Genomic DNA, 24,180 nt, shown 5'->3' on the forward strand with positions numbered 1-24,180 from the left:
GAATAGCTACAATAAGAAGAATGGAAAATAACAACTGTTGGTGAGGATACAGAGAAACTGAAACACTTGCACATTGCCCGTGGGAATGTAAAATGGTGCAGCCGTTTTAGAAAGTGATTTGGTGGTTTCTCAAAAAGATAAACGTAGAATTATCACATTACGCAGCAATTCCACACCTCAATATTTATCTCCAAAGTTGAAAACAGGTACTCAAAAAAAATGCTTGTGCACAAATGTTTACAACAACACTATTCATAACAGCCAAAAGGTGGAAAAAACCCCAGTATCCTTCAATGGATAAATGAATAAATGTAGTACATACATACAATGAAATAGTATTCAACTGTAAAAAAGGAATGAAGTACTGATACATATTATAATGTGGATAAATCTAAAAAGCATTATACTAAGTGAAAGAAGCCAGACAACAGTCATATACTGGATGATTCCATTTATGTAAAATATCCAAAATAAGAGAAGACTTCATGGAACTAGCAGAAGGATAGACACATAGATCAATGAAACAGAATAAAACAAACTGTAGCTACTGAAACCTGATTTTTTGTAAAGTTTATTATCATTTTAATATAGCAGTCATTTTAAGTTAAAACTCTTTAGATAAATTTTGTTTTAAAAACTTGAGGATGCTGTAATAGTTTGGTTATAAAGCTCAAGCACTTTTCCAACTCTTACGTGTTTTTCAAAATCCCAACGAGTAGAGAGAACACAGAACAAAGGTAAAGGAAAAGGGCCAAGATTTATAACAGGAAAAAGATGTCTTTGATTACAGTCTCCCAGCCTTTTGTAGTGTAAATTAATTATTTTAAATAAGAAATATAAACTTGTCTAAAAATATAACACATGTATATTTCAAAAGCCTAAAACCATCAAGTAGAAGGTCCTTTCAATAGTAAAATTTCATGTGCTCGAAAGGTTTCAATGCATTATATGAGGCTTCCTGCTTTGTCTATAAACTTTTATTGTCTGCCTTAAAGCACACAAAACATTCTTGAATAATTTTCAAAATCATTTATTTTCTACAGAAGCTAATCTGCTGAATTGCCTTTTCAACATTTACTTTGCTTTTTAACAGTGCAAATTATATCTGAGTAAAAATACTCCACAACCATACATATTGCTCTAATTGTGCTATAGAGCTGACATGGAATAATGAAATACTAATTGCAGTTAGAACACTTTATTTGTTCAGAATTGATTCCTTGCCTTGCCCCACTTTTAGAAATTTCTACAACCACAAGGCTTATGCTCAAACACCAACAAAGAATCCTTTGACCATAAACTGAATCAATGTTTTCACCAGCTCTTTCCACAATACATACTGCAGCTCAGGCACAGCCATTAGGAAACCCCTTAATCTACATATATATACAACACAAGTAGATATTAAGGCTTATCCTGGAATTGTCAAAAGCCCCCATTTTTTGGATTTGCTAAGCTCTGCCACACTCTCCTCCAAAAGCGATGAACTTGGACCAGTACAGGCACCCAGCAGATTGCTCCAGTTATTTGCTAGCTGGATGTGGAAGAAAGGACATTGTTGCCAAAACTCTCTTGTGCAATATTGGTTATCAGTATTCACCTGCACCTACTGGATATGTCAAATTTTCTCTAGTTGAGTAGATGACCAAGGAAAACTATGAACTCTCACTTGAATGCAACACAACTATGAACTGTCACTTGAATGCAACACACAATGAAAAATTTTTCTTCAAAGATCATTCCTTTACCTGTTTGACATCATATGCCAGAAGAACACATTTTAAATCTGGTGAAACTGAATGTCTTGATGCTTTGAAGGTTACCTAGAAATAAAAAGAAACAATTATTTTAAAGAGCTTAATAACGGAAAGATTGACATGCATTTGGATATGTAAGTATAAAAAAAGATGTCCATTCTCCTCATAACATTGTAAAATAGGCTTTCTCATTCGTATTATAAGTATGCATAGGCATGTACATATGTATGACCTTACAGATGGATATAGAAACTTGGAGAGGCTATATTAGACACTTCATTAAGAAAAGCTTTGCTAACGTATCTCCCCTACATGTTATCACTTAAAGACTAAGTTAATATTTTCATTTATAAGAATAAAAAAGCAAAACATCATTGAACTTAAGTAACCAAAATGCATTTATATTTGCATGTTGGATTAATCAAAAGGAAAAGAAATAGTGGCATTCTGTGGTGTCATGATTTTCTGTCTCTGCACTTTTGTTTTTTCTCAGGTTGTATATTTATATTTTTAAAAAGACATATGTTAAAGACAAAATCTCCTTAAAGGAAACTCCCAGAGTGAGGCAGATTAAAACACAAATACATAATTGATTATACGCAATATGTATATATGGTATAGAAATAGAAACAGATACACTACACATGTTTAATTTTGAGCTTTTTATTTTACCATTGAATAAATCCAATGTTAGAAAGACTTGAACGTAAAGTGAAGGATAAATACACTGAGAGTGGGAAAATGGTTTTATTTGGGAAAGAGATTACATGTAATTTCATATCTAAAGAGAAGGCAAGCAAATTGAGTTGCTGCATCAAAAGCCTACAAAACGCAAACAAAAAAATAAACTGTACATGGATTTTAAGCAAACTAATTTGTATGGTTTTTGCAGAGAAATACAGGTATAAATAATTGTATACATTTTATGTCTGGGCAGTTTCAACAACACTGGTCTCCAAGAAAAACAGAAAAGGGTGAAGTGAAGGTTTTAGTACTTAGAAATTCCCAAAGACAATGGAAAGGATAAGAAACTCAGAAGAACCAATATCTGGCAAAGTTTGCATGGTATAATCAAAAATATATTTGGTCTTTTTCCCTGGTTCCTGGCACAGAGCTTCTAAAATGCTTGGAATTTCCTGAGCGATAGAAGGGTCTTTTGTTAATTAATAACTAGCCCTCTTTGACCACACACAGTTTATGTTAATGAGATGACTCCAGGATTGGGGGTGGGGGGAGTGTGGCAAGACAGCTTCTGGAGAAGAACCAGCCACCTGATTAGAGAGCGAGAACTTTGAACCCTACCTGGAGGTCAGGGAGGGTGGTGGGACTGGAGCTGAAGTTCAAGCATATGGCCGATGATTTAATCAATCGGGCCTAGGTAACAAAACCTCAGTAGAAAACCTCTGAACCATGAGATTTGCAGAAGCTTCCTTGTTAGTAAACATATCAATGTACCTAGAGGGGACATATCCCAACTCCACTGAGACAGAAACTGTACTTAGGGCCCTTCTCCATTCACCCTATTTACCTCTTCATCTGGCTTTTCATTTGTATTCTTTATAATAAACCGGTAATCATAAGTATAGTTCTTTCTGTGTCATTCTAGCAAATTATCAAATCTGAAGGGAGATTGTGAGAACCACCAAATCTGTAAACCAAGTCCGATAAAAATGCAAGTAGCCTGGGGTCTCATGACTTGAAGCTGATATCTGAAATGAGAGCAGGCACTGAGTCCTTAACTCGTGGGGTCTTCACTAACTCTGAGTAGTTAGTATCAGAATGAATTGAATTGTAAGTCACCCAGAGAATTGTTGTTGAACTAGCACAGTCTGTTCATTTCTGAGCCAGATATGCAAGAGAATGGAGTACTCTGGGAGAAAATACTTGTACATGGTAACGTTGATTTAGAAGAGGTGTTGCCTACATACATCCATCTTGTACCACCTACTTAGAAGATCAGAATAATCACTGGCAATAATTCACCTCAAGGAATTTGTTTTTCATTTTTTCGAAAAGCCACTTCAATAATAATGAAAATAGCAACAACAAACAACAATCACAACAGTAGGGCTACCATTGATCTATCATCTGTCATAAGCTCTGAAATTGCTTAGAATTCTGTGGTCCTCAATAATTCCCCCACCTCCTGTCCCATGACAAAGCTGTGAGGGAGGTATCTTCATTCTAACCCTTTCTTTTTTTCTCATTAACTTATTGTATTTTGAAACTTGATAGATATTAGCCTGTGTGAGATTTAGGGTGACATATAGAACACAAGGTCCTCTCAGCATTTCACACTGCAGAATCAGGAGGTATACTGTTACACAAGAGGAGGTTTATTGTTATTTAAAAATTGGTTAAAAGGGCAATGCCATCACACCAGTCCTATGGGAATAAGAAAACTCTAATAATACAGTTCTTAAACTTTTGTCAAGGTCACAGAGAAGTATATATAATGAAAGAATGCAGGAGGAACTCTTTTCATAAACCCTATGCCAACAGGAGATTCTTTCTTTTCTCCTTTCCTCTCTTCCTCCCTTCCTTCCCTCCTTCTTTCCTTCCTCCCTTCCCCTTTCCTCTCTCTTCTCTCTTTCTCTCTCTCTCTTGTTTTAGAGAGCTACCCTGTCTGAAGTCTGAATTATTTAACAAAAATTTCACCCGCCTTGTCCCCATCCGTTCTCACGGAACGTTGCTCAGGCAAATTAACTTCACACGTTCACAGGTGCATCTGAGCCTCTGGTAACAGCATTTTAGTATCTTTTACAGTTCCTACAATTATCCAGTCTGGCACTTTATTAATTATCACTGTACTGCCTTCAGCTTCTGCAGCATACAACCTGGGAAACTTTCCAAGTACCTTTTCAAAGGCCCAAGCTGCTGAAACTTCGAACTTCGAGTTGTGCACAGGTGCTGCTGCAAAGAGACTTGCTGATGCTACACGTCTAAGAAACACACCCTGGCCGCTTAGTCAAGGGGCATGGGAAGTCTCAGCCAAATCCCTCTTAACCTAAGCCATTAATGTTATCTATTGCATCTGTGTGATTAATCCTTCCTAGCAGCCACCGGAGACCCCTTGGTCTACACTGACCCTAATTACAGACATTAATATAGTTCCAGTTGAGTCTCAACTTGATATGGCCTCAAATTAGTGTTTTGGGAAGTCTATTATTGCCAATAATGCTATTATGTTACCTACATCGTTAATCACTTAATTACTATTGTAATAAAAGGATGCAGAAATATTTTCTACATGTGTTTATCGGTATTATTCAGCAATGATGCTTACTAATGCATTTTTGAACAAAGGGCATTAAAATGCATGAACTCTGCCATCTAGGAACATTCGATTAAAGCCAAGTAAGGTGGGATAAACAGGAAAACAAATACGCAGGTGGTTAACTAAATAAATTAACAAGGGAGACAAGACATTTGATCAGTTGAGAAACAAATGCATGCTTTCAGGGAGCTTGGCAAGATTTTGTAGCACCTCATTTGTATGTATCATTCAACTATACCAAAACTAACTTATTGAACATTCAAAATAAGATGAACACCATGGTAAACACTGAAGGTGCTACAAAGTCGAAAAACAAAGTCACTAGAATCTTTCCCATCTCATATTGGGCAGGATAAGACAAGCACTGTGTTTCTCTACCCCAAATGCCTTAAAAGACTGGATGGGTGGTAGAAGAAAGCAGCTGAGTAAACTGAGGACAAATGGAGCAGTCAGGCTGTCAAAAGGGGGCAGTAGCCCCTCACCTTCAAATAATCATTATCTTATAGGAAATTATATACAGTAGTTCTAACTTTCCAATTCTTTTCAAGATAAGCTGGAAATCAAGCTGTTAATTTACAATCTCACGATTCTTAGATTATAGCCCGATACTTTGAAACATAGATGTGTACCAGATTCTGCCTAGGGGCTGCTAGTTTGCTTAATTTTGGTAAAGCAAAAATTGCCATAAGGATAAGGGGGTGAGGGTGGGGTGGAAACAATGCTATGAGATGTAAAAAACAGGTGGTGTATTTTTCATATACTTGGTGGTAATATAAGTGAAAACTTCATGATCCTACGTTTTCCAGTTAAATGAAATTATAGACCGCATTATGAGAACAACCTTTAAAAATGTACAGGTAGTTTTAAAAGATCCCCAGAGAGGTGGGGCTAGCCCCATGGCTTAGTGTTAACATTATACGCGTATTATTATCAACATGAATATGGCAGAGCTAGTCACTGTTTTCATGAATGGTGAAATTTAAAGCCAAGGAAGCAACAGAATCAGATTTGAATTTAGAATGATTCCTCTGGCAGTTGGGTGAGTTAGATCTGATGACATCTTGAGGTCAATGAGATCTGGTAAGAAGCTCTCATGACAATCCAGACAAGCAATGTCAAGAAGTTAAGAAAGATGCAAGGGCATAGGGAGGAGGGTACATCTGCAAGGGAAATTGCTGATAAAAACAAAAGAATTTATTGATTAGATCTGAAGACTAAGAAGAAAGTGTACAAAACAATTTTGGGTTTTCACGTTTTTATCACTGGATAAATGTTGCTACTGCAACCGAACTTGGGAAAAAGCAAAAACCAGGCATATTTTGAGGAAAATTTTAGACACACCGATTTTAGATATGCTATGGTTTTAATTCTAGTGGGATATCCAATAGGGGATATTCAAGCTTTTTGTACATAAGCCTGGAGTTTAAGAGAGATATCTGGGATTTTATGGAGTATTAGATGAAAGTTTACATTCAATGTAAATTCATTCTCAACAGATAAAAGGAGCAAAACCTCTAAAACAACATGTTCTACTATGAGTGGATCAGTAACAATGCAGTTATTATGAGTAATGCTTACGATTACTTTTATAAGTAAACCTGCTCCACCTGCCATAAGTAACTTCACCGCGCCCTGCTCTTTATTCAAGCTGTATTTCTCTCAAATATCATTCTAATTCTCCCTCTTTAAGCCTTCTCTGTCCTTTTCAGTGCAAGTGATTCGCCTGAGTCATATGTATGCAATTATATGTGCAGTTAATTTAATCACTGATCACTTCCATTATTGCTCTTTTGGGTTGTTTGGAACCTCAATTTACATCTACTGCCACAGTAATGCCCCTATTAAGAGGTTCCATTGCAATGCTTCGTTCTTGTCAGAAACATTTTAACTAGAGGTAAAACTAGACAATGGACTAGACTATTCCAAGATGTCAGATATTGAATATCATGGCAAGAAATCATTAAACACAAACGTAAATGTTAGAAGTGCCAGAACATATAAAATATGCATTTGTATAACTTAAGGCTGAGAAAAGAATGAGCAAGAGAAGAACAAGAGATTGGATTAAAATTAACAAAAGCTGGTAGAAGACTTGGTTGCCTTAAGATTGAGAAATGACAGATGCATAAGAACAGTACAGTTCAGGTGAGTGTTACTCTAGACCTTGTAACATGCTGGTGATAAAAATATGTATAGGCACCTCTATTACAAAGAAAAAAAATTACTGGTCCAAGAACTTGAGTTGGAGAATCCGCTAAGTCTTAAAGTGTAGGTGGGTACATTTTCAACAGATATAGAATGATGAAAACAAGAAAGTAGGTCTTTGAGGACCCTATGGTCTTTTTTTTCCTGCTCCCTCCACCTCACCCAACCAAAATCCTACACACACACACACACACACACACACACACACACACACGCACACACACACACACACACACCTTATGTTTAATTTATTTGGCTATAATTTCCCTCATTACCTAATCTAATTTTTAGCTTATTGATAACTGACAAAAAATCTTTAGAAAAGTCATCTCTTATTCTAGAAAAATAAAATATTATTTTTTCAAGTATGTGATTAAGTATATATCGTCAATAAGCTTCTTATACAATGCAGTCTATAAATAATCATGAAATGAGCATGAGGAAAGATGTTAAAAAGCCAGTTGACCTTAAGTGGATGGCAGGAGGGAAATGGTTACTATACAATTGATAAAAAAGGAAAAGAAGGTCGAAAGAAGGCAGAAAAGAAGGCAAACCAAATTGCAGTCTATTAAGGGATACCAAAGATGGACTCTCTTTCTCTGTCTGGCTTCAAATGAAAGAAACAAGGAAGAGGCAGAGCGATTGCTTTTTTTTTATCTTGCAGCTCTAAATAAAGCCATGCTTGTTTGTTATAGCCATAACTGTGTTTATATGCAAAGATTTTTAAAAAAATCAGATCTTTTATTCTATTTTTTTAATATTCTCTTTTTGTAGCTACCCATTTAATTAGTATAGTGTCTGAATTATATTACTTTGTGATACCTAGGACATCCATGTTGTATAAACATAATAGATCATCTCTAGTTTTTTTCTTGGCACTATGCATTTTATTGATTCTAGAATATTTTATTAAAAAACTCAATGGAGAAAATGCCATGGTGCAAGTAGGTAGTTTTTAAGACTATTAAATCAGTACTTACTAACTCATGTAGAATGCCTCACATACATCTTTATTGCTCAATAAATGTGAACAGCCAAATTAATATTTTATTGAGTTCGATCACAGCCCATACACTAAAACATTTAAAAAACAATTTTTATTTTTAATAGAAGGTAAAACTAATGGTCTCTGAATTCTGTTAATAACTTTAAAAAAAGGGCCAACAAGATGACTTTGAGAAAAATGTCAGTATTTCTGCACTCAAAAATACAACAAATTGGGCTTCCCTGGTGGCGCCGTGGTTGAGAGTCCGCCTGCAGATGCAGGGGACATGGGTTCGTACCCTGGTCCGGGAAGATCCCGCATGCCGCGGAGCGGCTGGGCCCGTGAGCCATGGCCGCTAAGCCTGCACGTCCAGAGCCTGTGCTCCGCAACAAATCCAACAAATTAGGAAAGCTTAGGCTGGAGAAGGAAGTTAAGGAATATTGTAAAGTGCATACTTACACAAATTATTCCTTTGAAGTTGAGTTACGCTAATCTGATTCTTCAAATTGTCTTAATGTTTTCTAATCACGATACTTCAAACATAATTTATCTTAAATGGTGTTATTACATTCAGGTAAAGAATGTAATGCACTAAATGTAATGCGCTAAAAAATACAGCATATAGAAAGAAATTAAAAGTTATGAAAGTCCAAAAAATATCACATTAGAATTTCTGTATAAGTTTTCCTAATCATGGCCTAATATAATTTGTTCAATACAATGCTTATAAGACAAGTTGACTGGATTTTTCCAGTAGCAAATTACTTAAGTACATTTTTGCAATGATATTCTATCAGATAAATATTAGAGAGAAAACCTAATTAATAGTTACTATTTTAAAACATGATATGGACTTTTCAAGAATTTGTGTAATGTGATTTTATATTTCTCATAGGCCAGGAAGTGGCTACCAAGAACTTTGAAATTTTCATATTTTTAAAAAGAAGAGAAAATATAATGACCAATATTGCTTCATTAAAAAATTTAACCTGGCTGAATCTTCTTTAAAAATGAGAGAAAAATAGGAAAATACTAGTGCTGTAAAGATTAAATTTTGGTTGACAGGTGATCGATTTTTCTTATAGATCAAAGACCCATTTAAAGTTGGTATGACATCATTAGTTTAGCATTACCATTGATAATCCCAAGGAACAAGAGAGAACATAGGTTAGTAACTAAAAAGAAACTTATTTGTTGATATTTAATAAATTCTGGTATATTCTTCAATAATATCAGGTTAGATATCTACTTTCTTCTCTCTTATTTTTTATTTATTTATTTATTTGCGGTACGTGGGCCTCTCACTGTTGTGGCCTCTCCCATTGTGGAGCACAGGCTCTGGACCCACAGGCTCAGTGGCCATGGCTCACGGGCCCAGCTGCTCCACGGCACGCGGGATCTTCCTGGACCAGGGCACAAACCCGTGTCCCCTGCATCGGCAGGCGGACTCTCAACCACTGCGCCACCAGGGAAGCCCCTTCTCTCTTATTTTTATCTTTGATAAAACTATTTATATAAAGAGTATAAATTTATTTGTTGTTTTCATCTTAATGGACCTTGGATGCACAGAATTAGATTAATAACTTTTGTCTCTTGACAGAGTGTCATTTGTAATAAAATATAACATGCCCAGTTAAACTTGAATATCAGATAAACAACAAATATGCTGTAATCTATGAAAATAATGACAAACCATACAATAATGTGAAAATAACCTAAAAGTATGGAATATCCTATAAAAATTAGTGAGCTACAACTAAATGTAAATATGCACGAATCAGTAACAGAATGCTGTGATAAAAGGACATATATGAAGATCATGGACAGCCCGGTTCCTCTAGTAAAAGTTCAAAACCAACTAAATATGTCATTTAGGCAAACATATACATAACCAAACTGAGTTAGACATTCACAAGAAACCCAAGGATACAAAAAAATAATTTCCAGAGCAAATTAGTTTAAATGTTGAGCTGTCATTTACTAAACTTGCACTTTCATGGTCCAAAGCTACAGGTCTTTCTTTATTGTTCACTTTATCAGAAATGTCTATTAATAGATCCTAAGCTCAGTTGAGGAGAACAGCAGTTGTTTGCAACTATGACTGAATAAACTTTTGTGTTCTTTCCCGATGCACATGTGCAACCGTTTTCATATGGTGTATATATCTAGGGAGAAATTGGTGGGTTGTAGGGTGTGTGAATGTTCTACTTCACACAAAATGACAAACTGTTACCCAAAGTAAAAACACAAATTACACTCCTGCTAGCAATGTGTAAGACGTCCTGTTCTCCACATTCTTTCCAGTTCTTGGTAATGTCAGAGTTAAACTTTGCCAGTGGGATAGGTGCAAAATACTATCTCTTTGTTGACTATCATTTTCCTGTTTGTAAATTATGTGAAGCATTTGTTTCTTTGTTTTTCAATGATGTGTTTCTTTTGTGAACAGTGTATTTAAATCTTTTGCTTATTTTTCAATAAAATTGGAGGGTTTTTTTAATATTAATTACACACTAATATTTTTCAGTTAACTAATGCTTTTCACCATGCCTTTATCATTTACCACTTGGTATTCTTTACTATGCTAAAATATCTGTCTGTGTACTCTAATTTTAACATGAGATTATAATAGATACAAGATACAAACAAACAAAAAAATTATAGGATGTGACAATTCAGAGGAAAAATTAAGGGGTACCTTTCTAACACTTTATAGGGCAGATGGTTCTTCTTATATTAAATAGGTATTTAAAGCTAAATTTAAATTTTAAATTTAACTAGGTATTTAAAGCTACATTACATTTACTCACAAATCCTCCATTGTTCCTCCTTCATTAACGCTCATTATTCATTCCTTCTTCCACCAGTTAATAATAGATACAGGTCTAATAAGACATTTGAAATACAAAAAAAACTTTCACTGGACTTTGCAGATGGTGGTGAATGAATGATTCCAGTGAGATTCAAGCTAAGTAGAAATATGTAAAGATGAAATGCTGCTGCACATGTGTCTCACTTGCAGAGTCCCAATTATAAAAGGTTATGCAAAGGAATTCATAGGAAAAAATGAACCAATTGTCAAGGCACATATGACAAGTTAATGCTCAATCTCATTCATAATTAAATAATTGCAAATCAATATAACAATTAAGTACTATTTTTTCATCAGCCAAATTGATATTAGTTAATATGTTGGCAATATTAGTGATGGCCAGAGTAGGTTAACAGGCAATATCATATACTATTGGTGGATCTGATTAATACAATTTGATACTATTAAATTTCAAATTGACATTTCTTTTGACCCAGCAATAGTACTTCTATGAATTTAGCCTACAAATATGTTTCAAAAATGGTTGCCAAGTGTATTTACAGGAATATAATAGAAATGAATATATGGTAGTGCATTATGCAAGGGAATTCTATGTACTCGTTAAATAATATTAGAGAAAAACAAAAGCATTTATATAAAAAGACCTTCAGGTTATATTATTAATTAGATGAAAAGGGGAGACCATCCATGCTGCTGAAATTAAATACCCACACACACAAGTGCATATATTTTGAAATATATTGTTTATGTACAGATGTAAGAAGACCCACAGACATATTTCTGGAGTCATTTTTGGTGAGCAGAAATATGTACATGGCTACCCTCAAAAAGGAGTACTGAGTGATATGGAGGAAAACTTTTATTTTTATTATATATACATGTATATCAGCACTGTGCAGAAGAACTTCCTATGGTAATGGAAAGGCTTTGTATGAACATCATCTGGTGTGGCAGCCACTGGTTACACTTGTATATTGAATGTTTAAAATGTGGCTGTTGTCACTAAAAGATGGAGTTTTTAATTTTACATGATTTTAAGTAGTTTAAAAATAAATTTAAATAGCCATATGTGGCTAGTGACTGTCATATCAGATAGGTCAATATACTATATATATTTTTTTCCAACCATGTTTTCACTATATTGTTCTTAAACATGTCAATGAGAGAGATTAAGAATAATATTTCTATTTGTAATTATACTACAATTTATAAAATCTCAAATGTTAATATTTAAGGGACATATAAAAATTATGGGACATAACAAATGATAAGAAAGAAGAAAGCCACAGAATTGTAAAAATAGTATTAAACTGAAGGAGAGATTATAAACATAAATGCTTTGCTCCAAATAAAGGGAAGTTACAATGTGAATTTGTTTGTTTGTTTTACTTAATATGTAAGTGTATACATAGTATAAAGATGTAAGATTATCTCTATGAAATGAATCTTTAATTACTATTTCTTTTATAAAGAATAGAATGTGTAGATGGAACATATCTCAACATAAAAAGGCTATTTATGACAAACCCACAGCCAACATCATACTCAACAGTGAAAAGCTGAAAGCTCTTCATCTGAAATCAGGAACAAGACAAGGATGCCCACACTCACCATTTATATTTAACATAGTATTGAAATTCCTAGCCATAGCAATCAGACAAGAAAAAGCAATAAAAGGCATCCAATCTGGAAAGGAAGGAATAAAACTCACTATTTGCAGATGACATGAGTCCATATATAGAAAACCCTAAAGTATCCACCAAAAAAGTTTAGCGATTATAAATGAATTCAGTAAGGTTTCAGGATATAAGAATAATATACAGAAATCTGTTGCTTTTCTATACACTACTTATGAACTATCAGAGAGAGAAAGCAAGAAGACAATCCCATTTAAAATCACATCAAAATGAAAATAATACCTAGGAATAAACTTAGCCAAGGGGGTGAAAGACCTATACTGTGAAAACAATAAAACACTGATGAAGAAAACTGAAGCTGATACAAAGAAATGGAAAGATATCCAATGTTCGTGGATCAGAAGAATTAATATCATTAAAATTCCCATATTATCCAAGGCAATCTACAGATTTAATGGAATCCCTATCAGAATACCCATGACATTTTTCACAGAGCAAAACATATAATTGCAAAATTTATATGGAACCACAAAAGACAACAAATTGCCAAAGCAAACTTAATAAAAAAGAACACAGCTGGAGGAATCAGGTGCCCTGATTTCAGACTACACTACAAAGCTACAGTAATCAAAATAACACAGTACTGGCACAAAAACAGACACACACATCCATGGAACATAATACAGGGCCCAGAAATAAACCCACACACTTATGGTCAATTAATATACAACAAAGGAGCTAAGAATATGCAATGGAGAACAAACAGTCTCTTCAATAAGTGGTGCTGGGAAAGCTGAACAGTTACATGTGAAAGAATGAAATTAGAACATTTCCTCACACCATATACAAAAATAAATGGATTAAAGACCTAAATATAAGACCTAAAACTTCCTAGAAGACAACACAGGCAGAACACTCTTTGATAGAAATTGTAGCAATATTTTTGGGGGATCTGTCTCCTCAGACAAAAGAAACAAAAGGGACCTAATTAAACTTAAAAGCTTTTGCTCAGCAAATGAAACCACTGACAAAATGAAAAGGCAACCTACTGAATGGGAGAAAATATTTGCAAATTATATGACTAATAAGGGGTTAATATCCAAAATATATTTACTGTATATTTGCCTTTACCAATGAGTTTTTTCCTTTCATAATATTCACATTTCTGGTTGTGACCTTTTCTTTTTCACTTAGAGTAGTCCCATTAACACCTCTCGTAAAGCTGGTTTGGTGGTGCTGAACTCTTAACTTCTGCTTGTCTGTAAAACTTTTGATCTCTCCTACAAATCCAAGTGAATGTGTTGCTGGGTAGTTTCCTTGGTTTTAGGTTTTTCACTTTCATTACTTTAAATATACTGTGCCACCCTTCTGTCCTGAAGAGTTTCTGCTGAAATGTTAGCTAATAGCCTAATGGGAGTTGCCTGGTAGGTAACTTGCTCTTTTCCCTTGCTGCTTTTAATATACCTCCCTTTATCTTTAACTTCTGCCATTTTAATTTCAATGTGCCTTGGTGTGGTTCTCTTTGGGTTGATCCTATTTGAGACTCTCTGTGCTTCCTGGACCTGAGTGTCTGCTTCCCTTCCCAGGTTAGGGAAGTTTTAAGCTATTATGTCCTCAAATACGTTCTTTGCCCCTTTCTCTATCTCTTCTCCTTCTAGAACCCCTATAATATCAATGTTACTATGCTTGATATTGTCTCAGAGGCCTCTTAAGCTGTCCTTATTTCTTTTTATTTGTTTTTTCTTTTTTCTGTTCACCATTCGTGATTTCCACTACTCTGTCTTCCAACTCGCTGATCTATTCCTCTGCATCATTTAAACTACTGTTTATTCTTTCTAGTGTTTTTGTTTGTTTGTTTCTTTTGTTTTGTTTCAGTACTGCATTCTTCATCTCTACTTTGTTCTTCTTTATATTTTCTAACTCTATGTTAAAAACTTATAACTTCCCTCTCTGCTCATCAATTCTTCTCTCAAGTTCATTGGTTATCTTTATTGTTATTACCTTGAACTCCATCTGTTAGATCACCTACCTCTATCCATTTCATTTAGTTCTTATGGGGTTTTATCTTGTTCCTTTGTTTGGAACATGTTCCTCTGTCACCTTACTTTGCTTAATTTGCTGTTTCTATTTCTTGTATGTTGGTTAGGTTTCTCAACCTTGGAGAAGTGGTCTTTTGTAGGAGACATCCTGTGCATCTCAGCACCATATACCCCTCTGGTCACCAGAGCTATATGCTCTAGGGATGCCCCCATGTGAGCTATGTGGGCTCTTCTGCTGTGGTGGGCTAACTACTGTGGACAGGGTCTGGTAAGTGCGGCGGCTGGCTCCTGGTTTGGTTGGTTGTCAGGCCCTGCCTTGTGTGGAGATTGCCAGCCACTGGTTGGTGGGGCCAGGTCACAAGGCATCTGGCTGTGGAACCCCTGGGGGCCCCCAGCCCTAGTGCTGGTGAACTCTGAGGCAGAACTAGGTTCTGGGGTGGATGGCTTTGGGGCTAGGTTCTTGGATTTAGTGTTGGCCTGCTGGTGGGTTAGGCCAGTTCCTTACATGGCTGGCTGCAGGTTCTATGGTATACCAAAGTTGGTACCGGCTCACTGGAGAGTGGGGATATATAACGAGGCAGAGGAGTACAAGGTGCTCACCCACCAGTGGGTAAAGTTAGGTCCTGGGGCTAGTGCCATCCTGCTGGCAGGCAGAGCTGGGTCCTAGGTCCAGGAGTCACAGAGTTGGTGTTGGACTGCTGGTGGATGAGGTTCGTCCCAAGTCTAGAGCTGGCTGGCTGGTGGGTGTGGCCAGGGCCCAGGGGGTTCTGGGGATCATTCCTGCCCACTGGTGGGCAGAGGTGGTTCCCAGGGTCTCTGGCTGCAGGGCCCTGGAGGTCCTGGGTCTAGTGCCTGTGTACTGGTGTGTGGGTCTCGGTCCTGGACGCTCTGGTGGACACGGCCATGTCCAGGGGAAGGTATGGGCTCAGGGAGTCTTAAGGCAGCGTGTCTGCTGGTATGTGGGGCTGTGTCCCTACCCAGCTGGTTGCTTGGCCTGAGGGATTCCAGTACTGGTGCCTAGAGGCTAGAAGGTGGGGGTGGCAGGGCTGGGTTCTGACTTTAATAAGCAGGAGGGAGGATTCCAAAATATTCCTTGACAGCTTCAGTTTCCACATGGGAGAAGGAGCTCCCCAAAATGGCTGCTGCCAGTATTTATATCCTCAGGGTGAGCTCCAGTTACCTCCTGCCTCTCCAGGAGCTTCTCCAAGATCAGCAGGTAGGTATGACCCAGAGTTCTTTCAAACTACTGTTTCTGTCCTGGGTCCCACAGTGTGTGAGATTGTATGTGCACTCTTTAAGAGTGGAGTCTCTTTCCCACAGTCCTCTGGATCACCTGAAAGTAAGCCCCTCTGGCCTTCAAAGCCATACATTTTTGGGGCTCCAATTCTTGCTCTGGTACCTCTGGCTGGGGAGCCCAATACAGGACTCAGACCCCTTGCTCCTTGGGGAGAACCTCTGCAGTTGTAATTATTTTCCCATTTGTGGATCACTCTCCCAGAGGTATGGGTCTTGAATATACCATAACTCTTCCCACACCCCCAGCTGTCTTGTTGTGATTCGTTCTCTTTATCTTTAGTTGTGGAAGATCTTTTCTGGTAGATTCCGATCTTTCTTATCAATAGTTGTTCTGTAAATAGTTGTAATTTTGGTATGCCTGTGAGAGGAGGTGAGTTCAGGGTCTTCCTACTCTGCCATCATTGTATGCTTTGTCTGAGCCCAGATTTTTAACATATAAAGCCTCCATGATTATAGCCAGCATGTGAAACACCTGGGTGGTCAGAAAACCCTGACAAACTTTCTCTATTTCAAATTTTAAGAGGTGAAATTTTGATTGTCTTTATCCAACAAATGATTGCTTGTGCCATTCTATTCTTTTTTCCCAACACGTAGCTCTTTCCTCAAACATAAATGAGAAAATAAGCTCCTTGATATCTTGGTGGTAAGAAGATTTTTATCTATCCCCCACCCCAAATATTCAGTGGCAGAATAAGTGAAATTTAAACAAATAAAAATACTGCAATGGCAGCCCGCCAGGACTGGCCCCAAGTTTTCTACCTATCTGTGAATTCTTCCTAAAAAAGACAGTAAAACCCACAACACACCCAAGGATCTTAACACCCCAAGCAGAGATTGAACCTGTGCCCCCTGCAGTTGAAGCATGGAGTTTTAACCACTGGACCACCAGGGAAGTCCCTAACTATCAGCTCTATTGAGCCATGTGGCTGACAGGGTCTTTGCCAGGAGTCAGGGCTGAGACTCTCAGGTGGGAGAGCTGATTTCTGGACATTGGACCACCAGAGAACTCCTGGCCCTACGTAATATCAATTGGCGAGAGCCCTCCCAGAGATCTCCTACTCAACGCAAAGACCCAGCTCCACTCAACGACCAGCAAGCTCCAGTGCTAGACACCCCATGCCAAACAACTAGCAAGACTGGAACACAACCCCATCCATTAGCACAGAGGCTGTCTAAAATCATAGTAAGTTCACAGACACCCCAAAACACAACACCAGACGTGGACCTGCCCACCAGAAAGACAAGATCCAGCCTCATTCACCAGAACACAGGCACCACTCCCCTCTATCAGGAAGCCTACACAATCCTCTGAGCCAACATTACCCACTGGGGGCAGACACTAAAAACAATGGGAATTATGAACCTGCAGCCTACAAAAAGGAGACCACAAAAACAGTAAGTTCAGCAAAATGAAAAGACAGAGAAATATACAGCAAATGAAGAAGCAAAGTAAAAACCAACCAGACTAAATAAATGAAGAGGAGCTAGGCAGTCTATCTGAAAAAGAATTCAGAGAAATGATGGTAAAGATGATCCAAAATCTTCGAAATGGAATCGAGAAAATACAAGAAATGTTTAACAAGGACCTAGAAGAACTAGAACAAACAAATGATGATGAACAACACAATAAATGAAATTAAAAATTCTCTAAAAGGGATCAATAGCAGAATAACTGAGGCAGAAGAACAGATAAGTGACCTAGAAGATAAAACAGTGGAAATAATGACCACAGATCACAATAAAGAAAAGAGAATGAAAAGAATTGAGGACAGTCTCAGAGACCTCTGGAACAATATTAAACGTACCAAAATTTGAAATATAGGGGTCCCAGAAGAAGAAGAGAAAAAGAAAGGGACTGAGAAAATATTTGAAGAAATTATAGTTGAAAACTTCCCTAATATGGGAAAGGATAGGTCAATCAATTGCAGGAAGCACAGAGAGTCCCATACAGGATAAAACCAAGGAGAAACACGCCAAGACACATATTAATCAAACTATCAAAAATTAAATACTAAGAAAAAATATTAAAAGCAGCAAGGGAAAAGCAACAAATAACATACAGGGGAATCCCCATAAGGTTAACAGATGATCTAGCAGCTGAAACCCTGCAAGCCAGAGGGAGTGGCAGGACATGTTTAAACTGATGAAAGGGAAAAACCTACAATGAAGATTACTCTACCCAGCAAGGATCTTATTCAGATTTGACAGAGAAATTAAAACCTTTACAGACAACCAAAAGCTAAGAGAATTCAGCACCAGCAAACCAGATTTACAACAAATGCTAAAAGAAATTCTCTAGGCAGGAAACACAAGAGAAGGAAAAGACCTACAATAACAAACCCAAAACAATTTTTAAAATGATAATAGGGACATACATATTGATAATTACCTTAAATGTAAATGGATTAAATGCTCCAAGCAAAAGACATAGACTGGCTGAATGGATAAAAAAACAAAACCTATATATATGCTGTCTACAAGAGACCCACTTCAGACCTAGGAACACATACAGACTGAAAGTGAGGGGATGGACAAAGATATTCCATGCAAATGGAAATCAAAAGAAAACTAGAATAGCAATTCTCATATCAGAAAAAATATATTTTAAAATAAAGGCTTACAAGAGACAAAGAAGTACACTACATTATGATCAAGGGATCAATCCAAGAAGAAGATATAACAATTGTAAATATTTATGCACCCAACATAGGAGCACCTCAATACATAAGGCAAATGCTAACAGCCATAAAAGGGGAAATTGACAGTAACACAATCATAGTAGGGGACTTTAACACTCCACTTTCACCAATGAACAGATCATCCAAAATGAAAATAAATAAGGAAACACAAGCTTTATATTAAACAAGATGGACTCAATTGATATTTATAGTACATTCCATCCAAAAACTACAGAAGACACTTTCCTCTTAAGAACTCAAGGAACATTCTCCAGGATAGACGATATTGTGGGTCACAAATCAAGCCTTGGTAAATTTAAGAAAATTGAAATCGTATCAAGTATCTTTTCCAACCACAACACTATGAGACTAGATATTAATTACAGGAAAAACACTGTAAAAAATACAAACACATGGAGGCTAAACAATACACTACTAAATAACCAAGAGATCAATGAATAAATCAAAGAGGAAATCAAAAAATACCTAGAAAGAAATGACAACGAAAACACGATGACCCAAAACCTATGGGATGCAGCGAAAGTAGTTCTAAGAGGGAAGTTTATAGCAATACATCCTATTTCAAGAAACAAGAACAATCTCAAATAAACAACCTAACCTTACACCTAAAGCAATTAGAGAAAGAACAACAAAAAAAAAAACCACACAAAGTTAGCAGAAGGAAAGAAATCGTAAAGATCAGATCAGAAATAAATGAAAAAGAAATGAAGGAAATGATAGTAAAGAACAATAAAACTAAAATCTGGTTCTTTGAGAATATAAACAAAATTGATAAACCATTAGCCAGCCTCATCAAGATAAAAAGGGAGAAGACTCAACTCAGCAGAATTAGAAATGAAAAAGGAGAAGTAACACTGGACACTGAAGAAATACAAAGGGATCATGAGAGATTACTACAAGCAACTATATGCCAATCAAATGGACAACCTGGAAGGAATGGACGAATTCATAGAAGAGCACAACCTTCCCAACACTGAACAAGGAAGAAATAGAAAATATGAAACAACCAATCACAAGCACTGAAATTGAAAGTGTGATTAAAACTCTTCCAAGAAACAAAAGCCCAGGTCCAGATGGCTTCACAGGTCAATTGTATCAAACATTTAGAGAAGAGCTAATGCATATCCTTCTCAAGCTCTTCCAAAATAAAGCAGAGGAAGGAACACGCCCAAACTCATTCTATGAGGCCACCAACACCCTGGTACCAAAACCAGACAAAGATGTCACAAAGAAAGAAAACTACAGACCAATATCACTGCTGAATATAGATGCAAAAATCCTCAACAAAATACCTGCAAAAAGAATCCAACAGCACATTAAAAGGATCATACACCATGATCAAGTGGGGTTTATCCCAGGAATGCAAGGATTCTTCAATATATGCAAATCAATCAATGTGATACACCATATTAATAAACTGAAGGAGAAAAACCATATGATAATCTCAATAGAGGCAGAAAAAGCTTTTGACAATATTCAACACCCATTTAAGATAAAAACCTTCCAGAAAGTAAGCATAGAGGAAACTTACCTCAACATAATAAAGGCCATATATGACAAACCCACAGACAACATTGTTCTCAGTGGTGAAAAACTGAAACCATTTCCACTAAGATCAGGAAAAAGACAAGGCTGCCCGCTCTCACTGCTATTATTCAATAAAGTTTTGGAAGTTTTACCCACAGCAATCAGAGAAGAAAAAGAAATAAATGGAATCCAAACCGGAGAAGAAGTAAAACGGTCAGTTTGCGTATGACATGATACTATACATGGAGAACACTAAAGATGCTACCAAGAAACTACTACAGCTAAGCAATTAATTTGGGAAAGTGGCAGGATACAAAATTAATGCACAGAAATCTCCGGCATTCCTGTACACTACTGATGAAAACTGAAGGAGAAACTAAGGAAACACTCCCATTTACCACTGCAACAAAAAGAATAAAATACCTAGGAATAAACCTACCTAAGGAGACAAAAGACCTGTATGCATAAAACTATAAGACACTGATGGAAGAAATTAAAGATGATACAAACAGATGGAGAGATATACCATGTTCTTAGATTGGAAGAATCATCGTTGTGAAAATGACCATACTACCCAAAGCAATCTGAAGATTCATTGCAATCCCTATCAACTACCAATGGCATTTTTCACAGAATTAGAAAAATATTTTTCACAATTTGTATGGAAACACAAAGGACCCCAAATAGCCAAAGCAATCTTGAGAAAGAAAAACAGAGCTGGAGGGATCATGCTCCTGGACTTCAGACTATACTACAAAGCTACAGAAATCAAGACAGTAAGGTACTGGCACAAAAACAGAAACATAGACCAATGGAACAGGATAGAAAGCCTAGAGATAAACCCACGCACATATGGTCACCTTATCTTTGATAAAGGAGATCAGAATATACAATGGAGAAAAGACAGTCTCTTCAATAAGTGGTGCTGGGAAAACTGGACAGCTACATGTAAAAGAATGAAATTAGAACAGTCCCTAAAACCATACACAAAAATAAACTCCAAATGGATTACAGACCTAAATGTAAGGTCAGACACTATAAAACTCCTAGAGGAAAACATAGGCAGAACACTCTATGACATAAATCACAGCAAGATCCTTTTTGACCCTCCTCCTAGAGAAATGGAAATATAAACAAATGGGACCTAGTGAGACATAAAAGTTTTGCAAAGCAAAAGAAACCATAAACAAGATGAAAAGACAACACTCAAAATGGAAGAAAATATTTGCAAAAAAAGTAACTGACAAAGGAGTAATCTCCAAAATTTACAAGCAGCCCATGCAGCTCAATATAAAAATAACAAACAACCTAATCCAAAAATGGGCAGAAGACCTAAATAGTCATTTGTCCAATGAAGATATACAGATTGCCACCAAACACATGAAAGGTTGCTCAAAATCACTATTCATTAGAGAAATGCAAATAAAAACCACAATTAGGTATTACCTGACACCAGTCAGAATGGCCATCATCAAAAATTCTACAAACAATAAATGCGGGAGAGGGTGTGGAGAAAAGGGAACCCTCTTGCACTGTTGGTGGCAATGTTAATTGATACAGCCACTATGGAGAACAGTATGGAGGTTCCTTTAAAAACTACAAATAGAACTACCATATGACCCAGCAATCCTACTAGTGGGCATATACCCTGAGAAAACCATAATTCATAAGGAGTAATGGAGCACAATGTTCATTGCAGCTCTATTTACAATAGCCAGGCCATGGAAGCAACCTAAGTGTCCATCGACAGATGAATGGATAAAGAAGATGTGGTCCATATATACAATGGAATATTACTCAGCCATAAAAAGAAACGAAATTGAGTTATTTGTAGTGAGGTGGATGGACCTAGAGTCTGTCATACAGAGTGAAATAAGTCAGAAAAACAAATACCATATGGTAATATATATATATATATATATATATATATATATATGGAATGTAAAAAAAAAAAGGTTCTGAAGAACCTAGGGGCAAGACAGGAATAAAGATGCAAATGTAGAGAATGGACTTGAGGACATGTGGAGGGGGAAGGGTAAGCTGGGACGTAGAGAGTGGCATAGACATATATACACTCCCAAATGTAAAATAGATAACTAGTGGGAAGCAGCCGCATAGCACAGGGAGATCAGCTCCGTGCTTTGTGACCACCTAGAGGGGTGGGATAGGGAGGGTGGGAGGGAGATGCAAGAGGGAGGGGATATGGGCATGTATGTATACGTATAGCTGATTCACTTTGTTATATACAGCAGAAACTAACACAACATTGTTAAGCAACTATACTTCAATAAAGATGTAAAAAAAAAAATACTGCAGTGGTATGCAAATCAACTGATGCTATCTCTATGCATGATAAGTCCATAAATATTCCTTGGTTCTAGTCAAACCTACTATTTTGTAATGACCTATAAATAAATAGTTGGACCAAAACATGTGCAGGTAACATTTCCCTTGAATGTTACCGTGAATTTCCTTTCTATGCTTTAGGCTATTTTTATAGCATAGTTTTTAAAAGCTTACAGATATTTAGTTTCCCTTTCCATATTAGTACACAAGCTTTTTTTTTTTTTAATCTTAGTAATGTTTAAGCATATATCTCAGAATCATGTTTCCAATTTCTTTCTAATCTCAGAGATTTGACAGAACTATTTATGAATGCTGGTGTTTTTTGCCAAGACCACTGGAGATATTCAAATTATTTCCAGTAGAAAGAATATAGCTAATACTTATGAAACATTTTCCTCATTATGACACTGTGAATGAGCTTTTGTTTGAAATAGTTTGGGCTTTATGAGATAACTTTTTCAAACACTTAAAAATGATTAAGAGCACTTTTGGGGCTAAATCACTCCTTTCATGTAACTCCTCTTCAAAAAGTTATATACACTTTAATTTTCTCCTTCATTAGAAGTCCACCTATCTTCACTCCAAAAGAATGCCTTAAGACATAAGCCAATTATTTCAGGAAAATTATTTACTTTTGTTTTATTTTTGACAGTCACAGCCAGTATCATCATTACTCATAGTGTCTGCTAACCATGATTACATAGCTAAAAGTGCCCACCATTCCTATTTAAAATGTATATAAGCAGATAAATGACAATGTGATGTTATATTAAGTTTTAAAATAAACTGGCAGTCACATTTTTTTTGCAAAATATGTCTTATTATACAATAGGTTATTCTGTTGTCACATTTTAAGTAATAATTATTTTTCTCAATTGCCTTGGTACACTTTACTACAAAGCTTCTTATAGTGATCTAATCCAATTAATTATAATTGTCATTAAAGTATTGCTAATTGCTCAATGAAAAAAAACTGCGCTATAAATAAAAATGTTATGCTCTGATAAGAGATTTTTTTCCCAAGAGTATGACCTGAGAGAGAAAGTATATCCAGACTTTAGCTTAGCATGATCGTTAAAACACAAGTGTGTTTAATAATGCCATCTTGGAGTTAGAAGGAGAAAATGATTAAATAAGTTCCTTTGAATTCATCTGGATTCGTGTTAATTTGTATTTTTTGTTTGCAGTTCTGAGTTAACTAGTTGGAAACATAAGTCGCATTCCAATCTTTATCCTCAGCCTCCTCCACTGAATTCTGATGCCTCTAGGACTTATAAACTGTTTAATTATCTGTGTTGTGAGATAAATGTCTTCAGGGAGCCTATGAATCTTAAAAGATCAGTAAATTAGAATATTTGTTAAATATGACTCGGTGGTAATTAAGAGTCATGGCCAACATAGAAAAGAGCAGAAATAGACCTCAAAAGGATTTTTAAAATATTAAACATACAAGCATAAAGATAAAATGGCATTAATTAACACATGGAGAAAACTACAATGACATGGGGTTGGTGTAAAGTACAAAGTACCAATGACAGAATGAAATAATAACCGACAAGGTTTGTTCTGTTCCTTTTCTGAT

The 24,180-nt window shown here is 36.3% G+C and overlaps 1 protein-coding gene across 1 annotated transcript in view; it reads right to left on the reverse strand.

Annotated features, from left to right (window-relative positions):
- The window catches only part of DPP10 (dipeptidyl peptidase like 10), a 662,859-nt gene that overhangs the window by 330,481 nt on the left and 308,198 nt on the right, over positions 1–24,180 (reverse strand). The window contains exon 5 of the mRNA XM_065880921.1: positions 1,749–1,823. Within this exon, the coding sequence (XP_065736993.1) occupies positions 1,749–1,823 (75 nt within the window). The remainder of the gene's footprint in view (positions 1–1,748; positions 1,824–24,180) is intronic.

Source organism: Phocoena phocoena, chromosome 7 (assembly GCF_963924675.1).
Source record: "Phocoena phocoena chromosome 7, mPhoPho1.1, whole genome shotgun sequence".
Taxonomy (NCBI): Eukaryota; Metazoa; Chordata; class Mammalia; order Artiodactyla; family Phocoenidae; genus Phocoena; species Phocoena phocoena.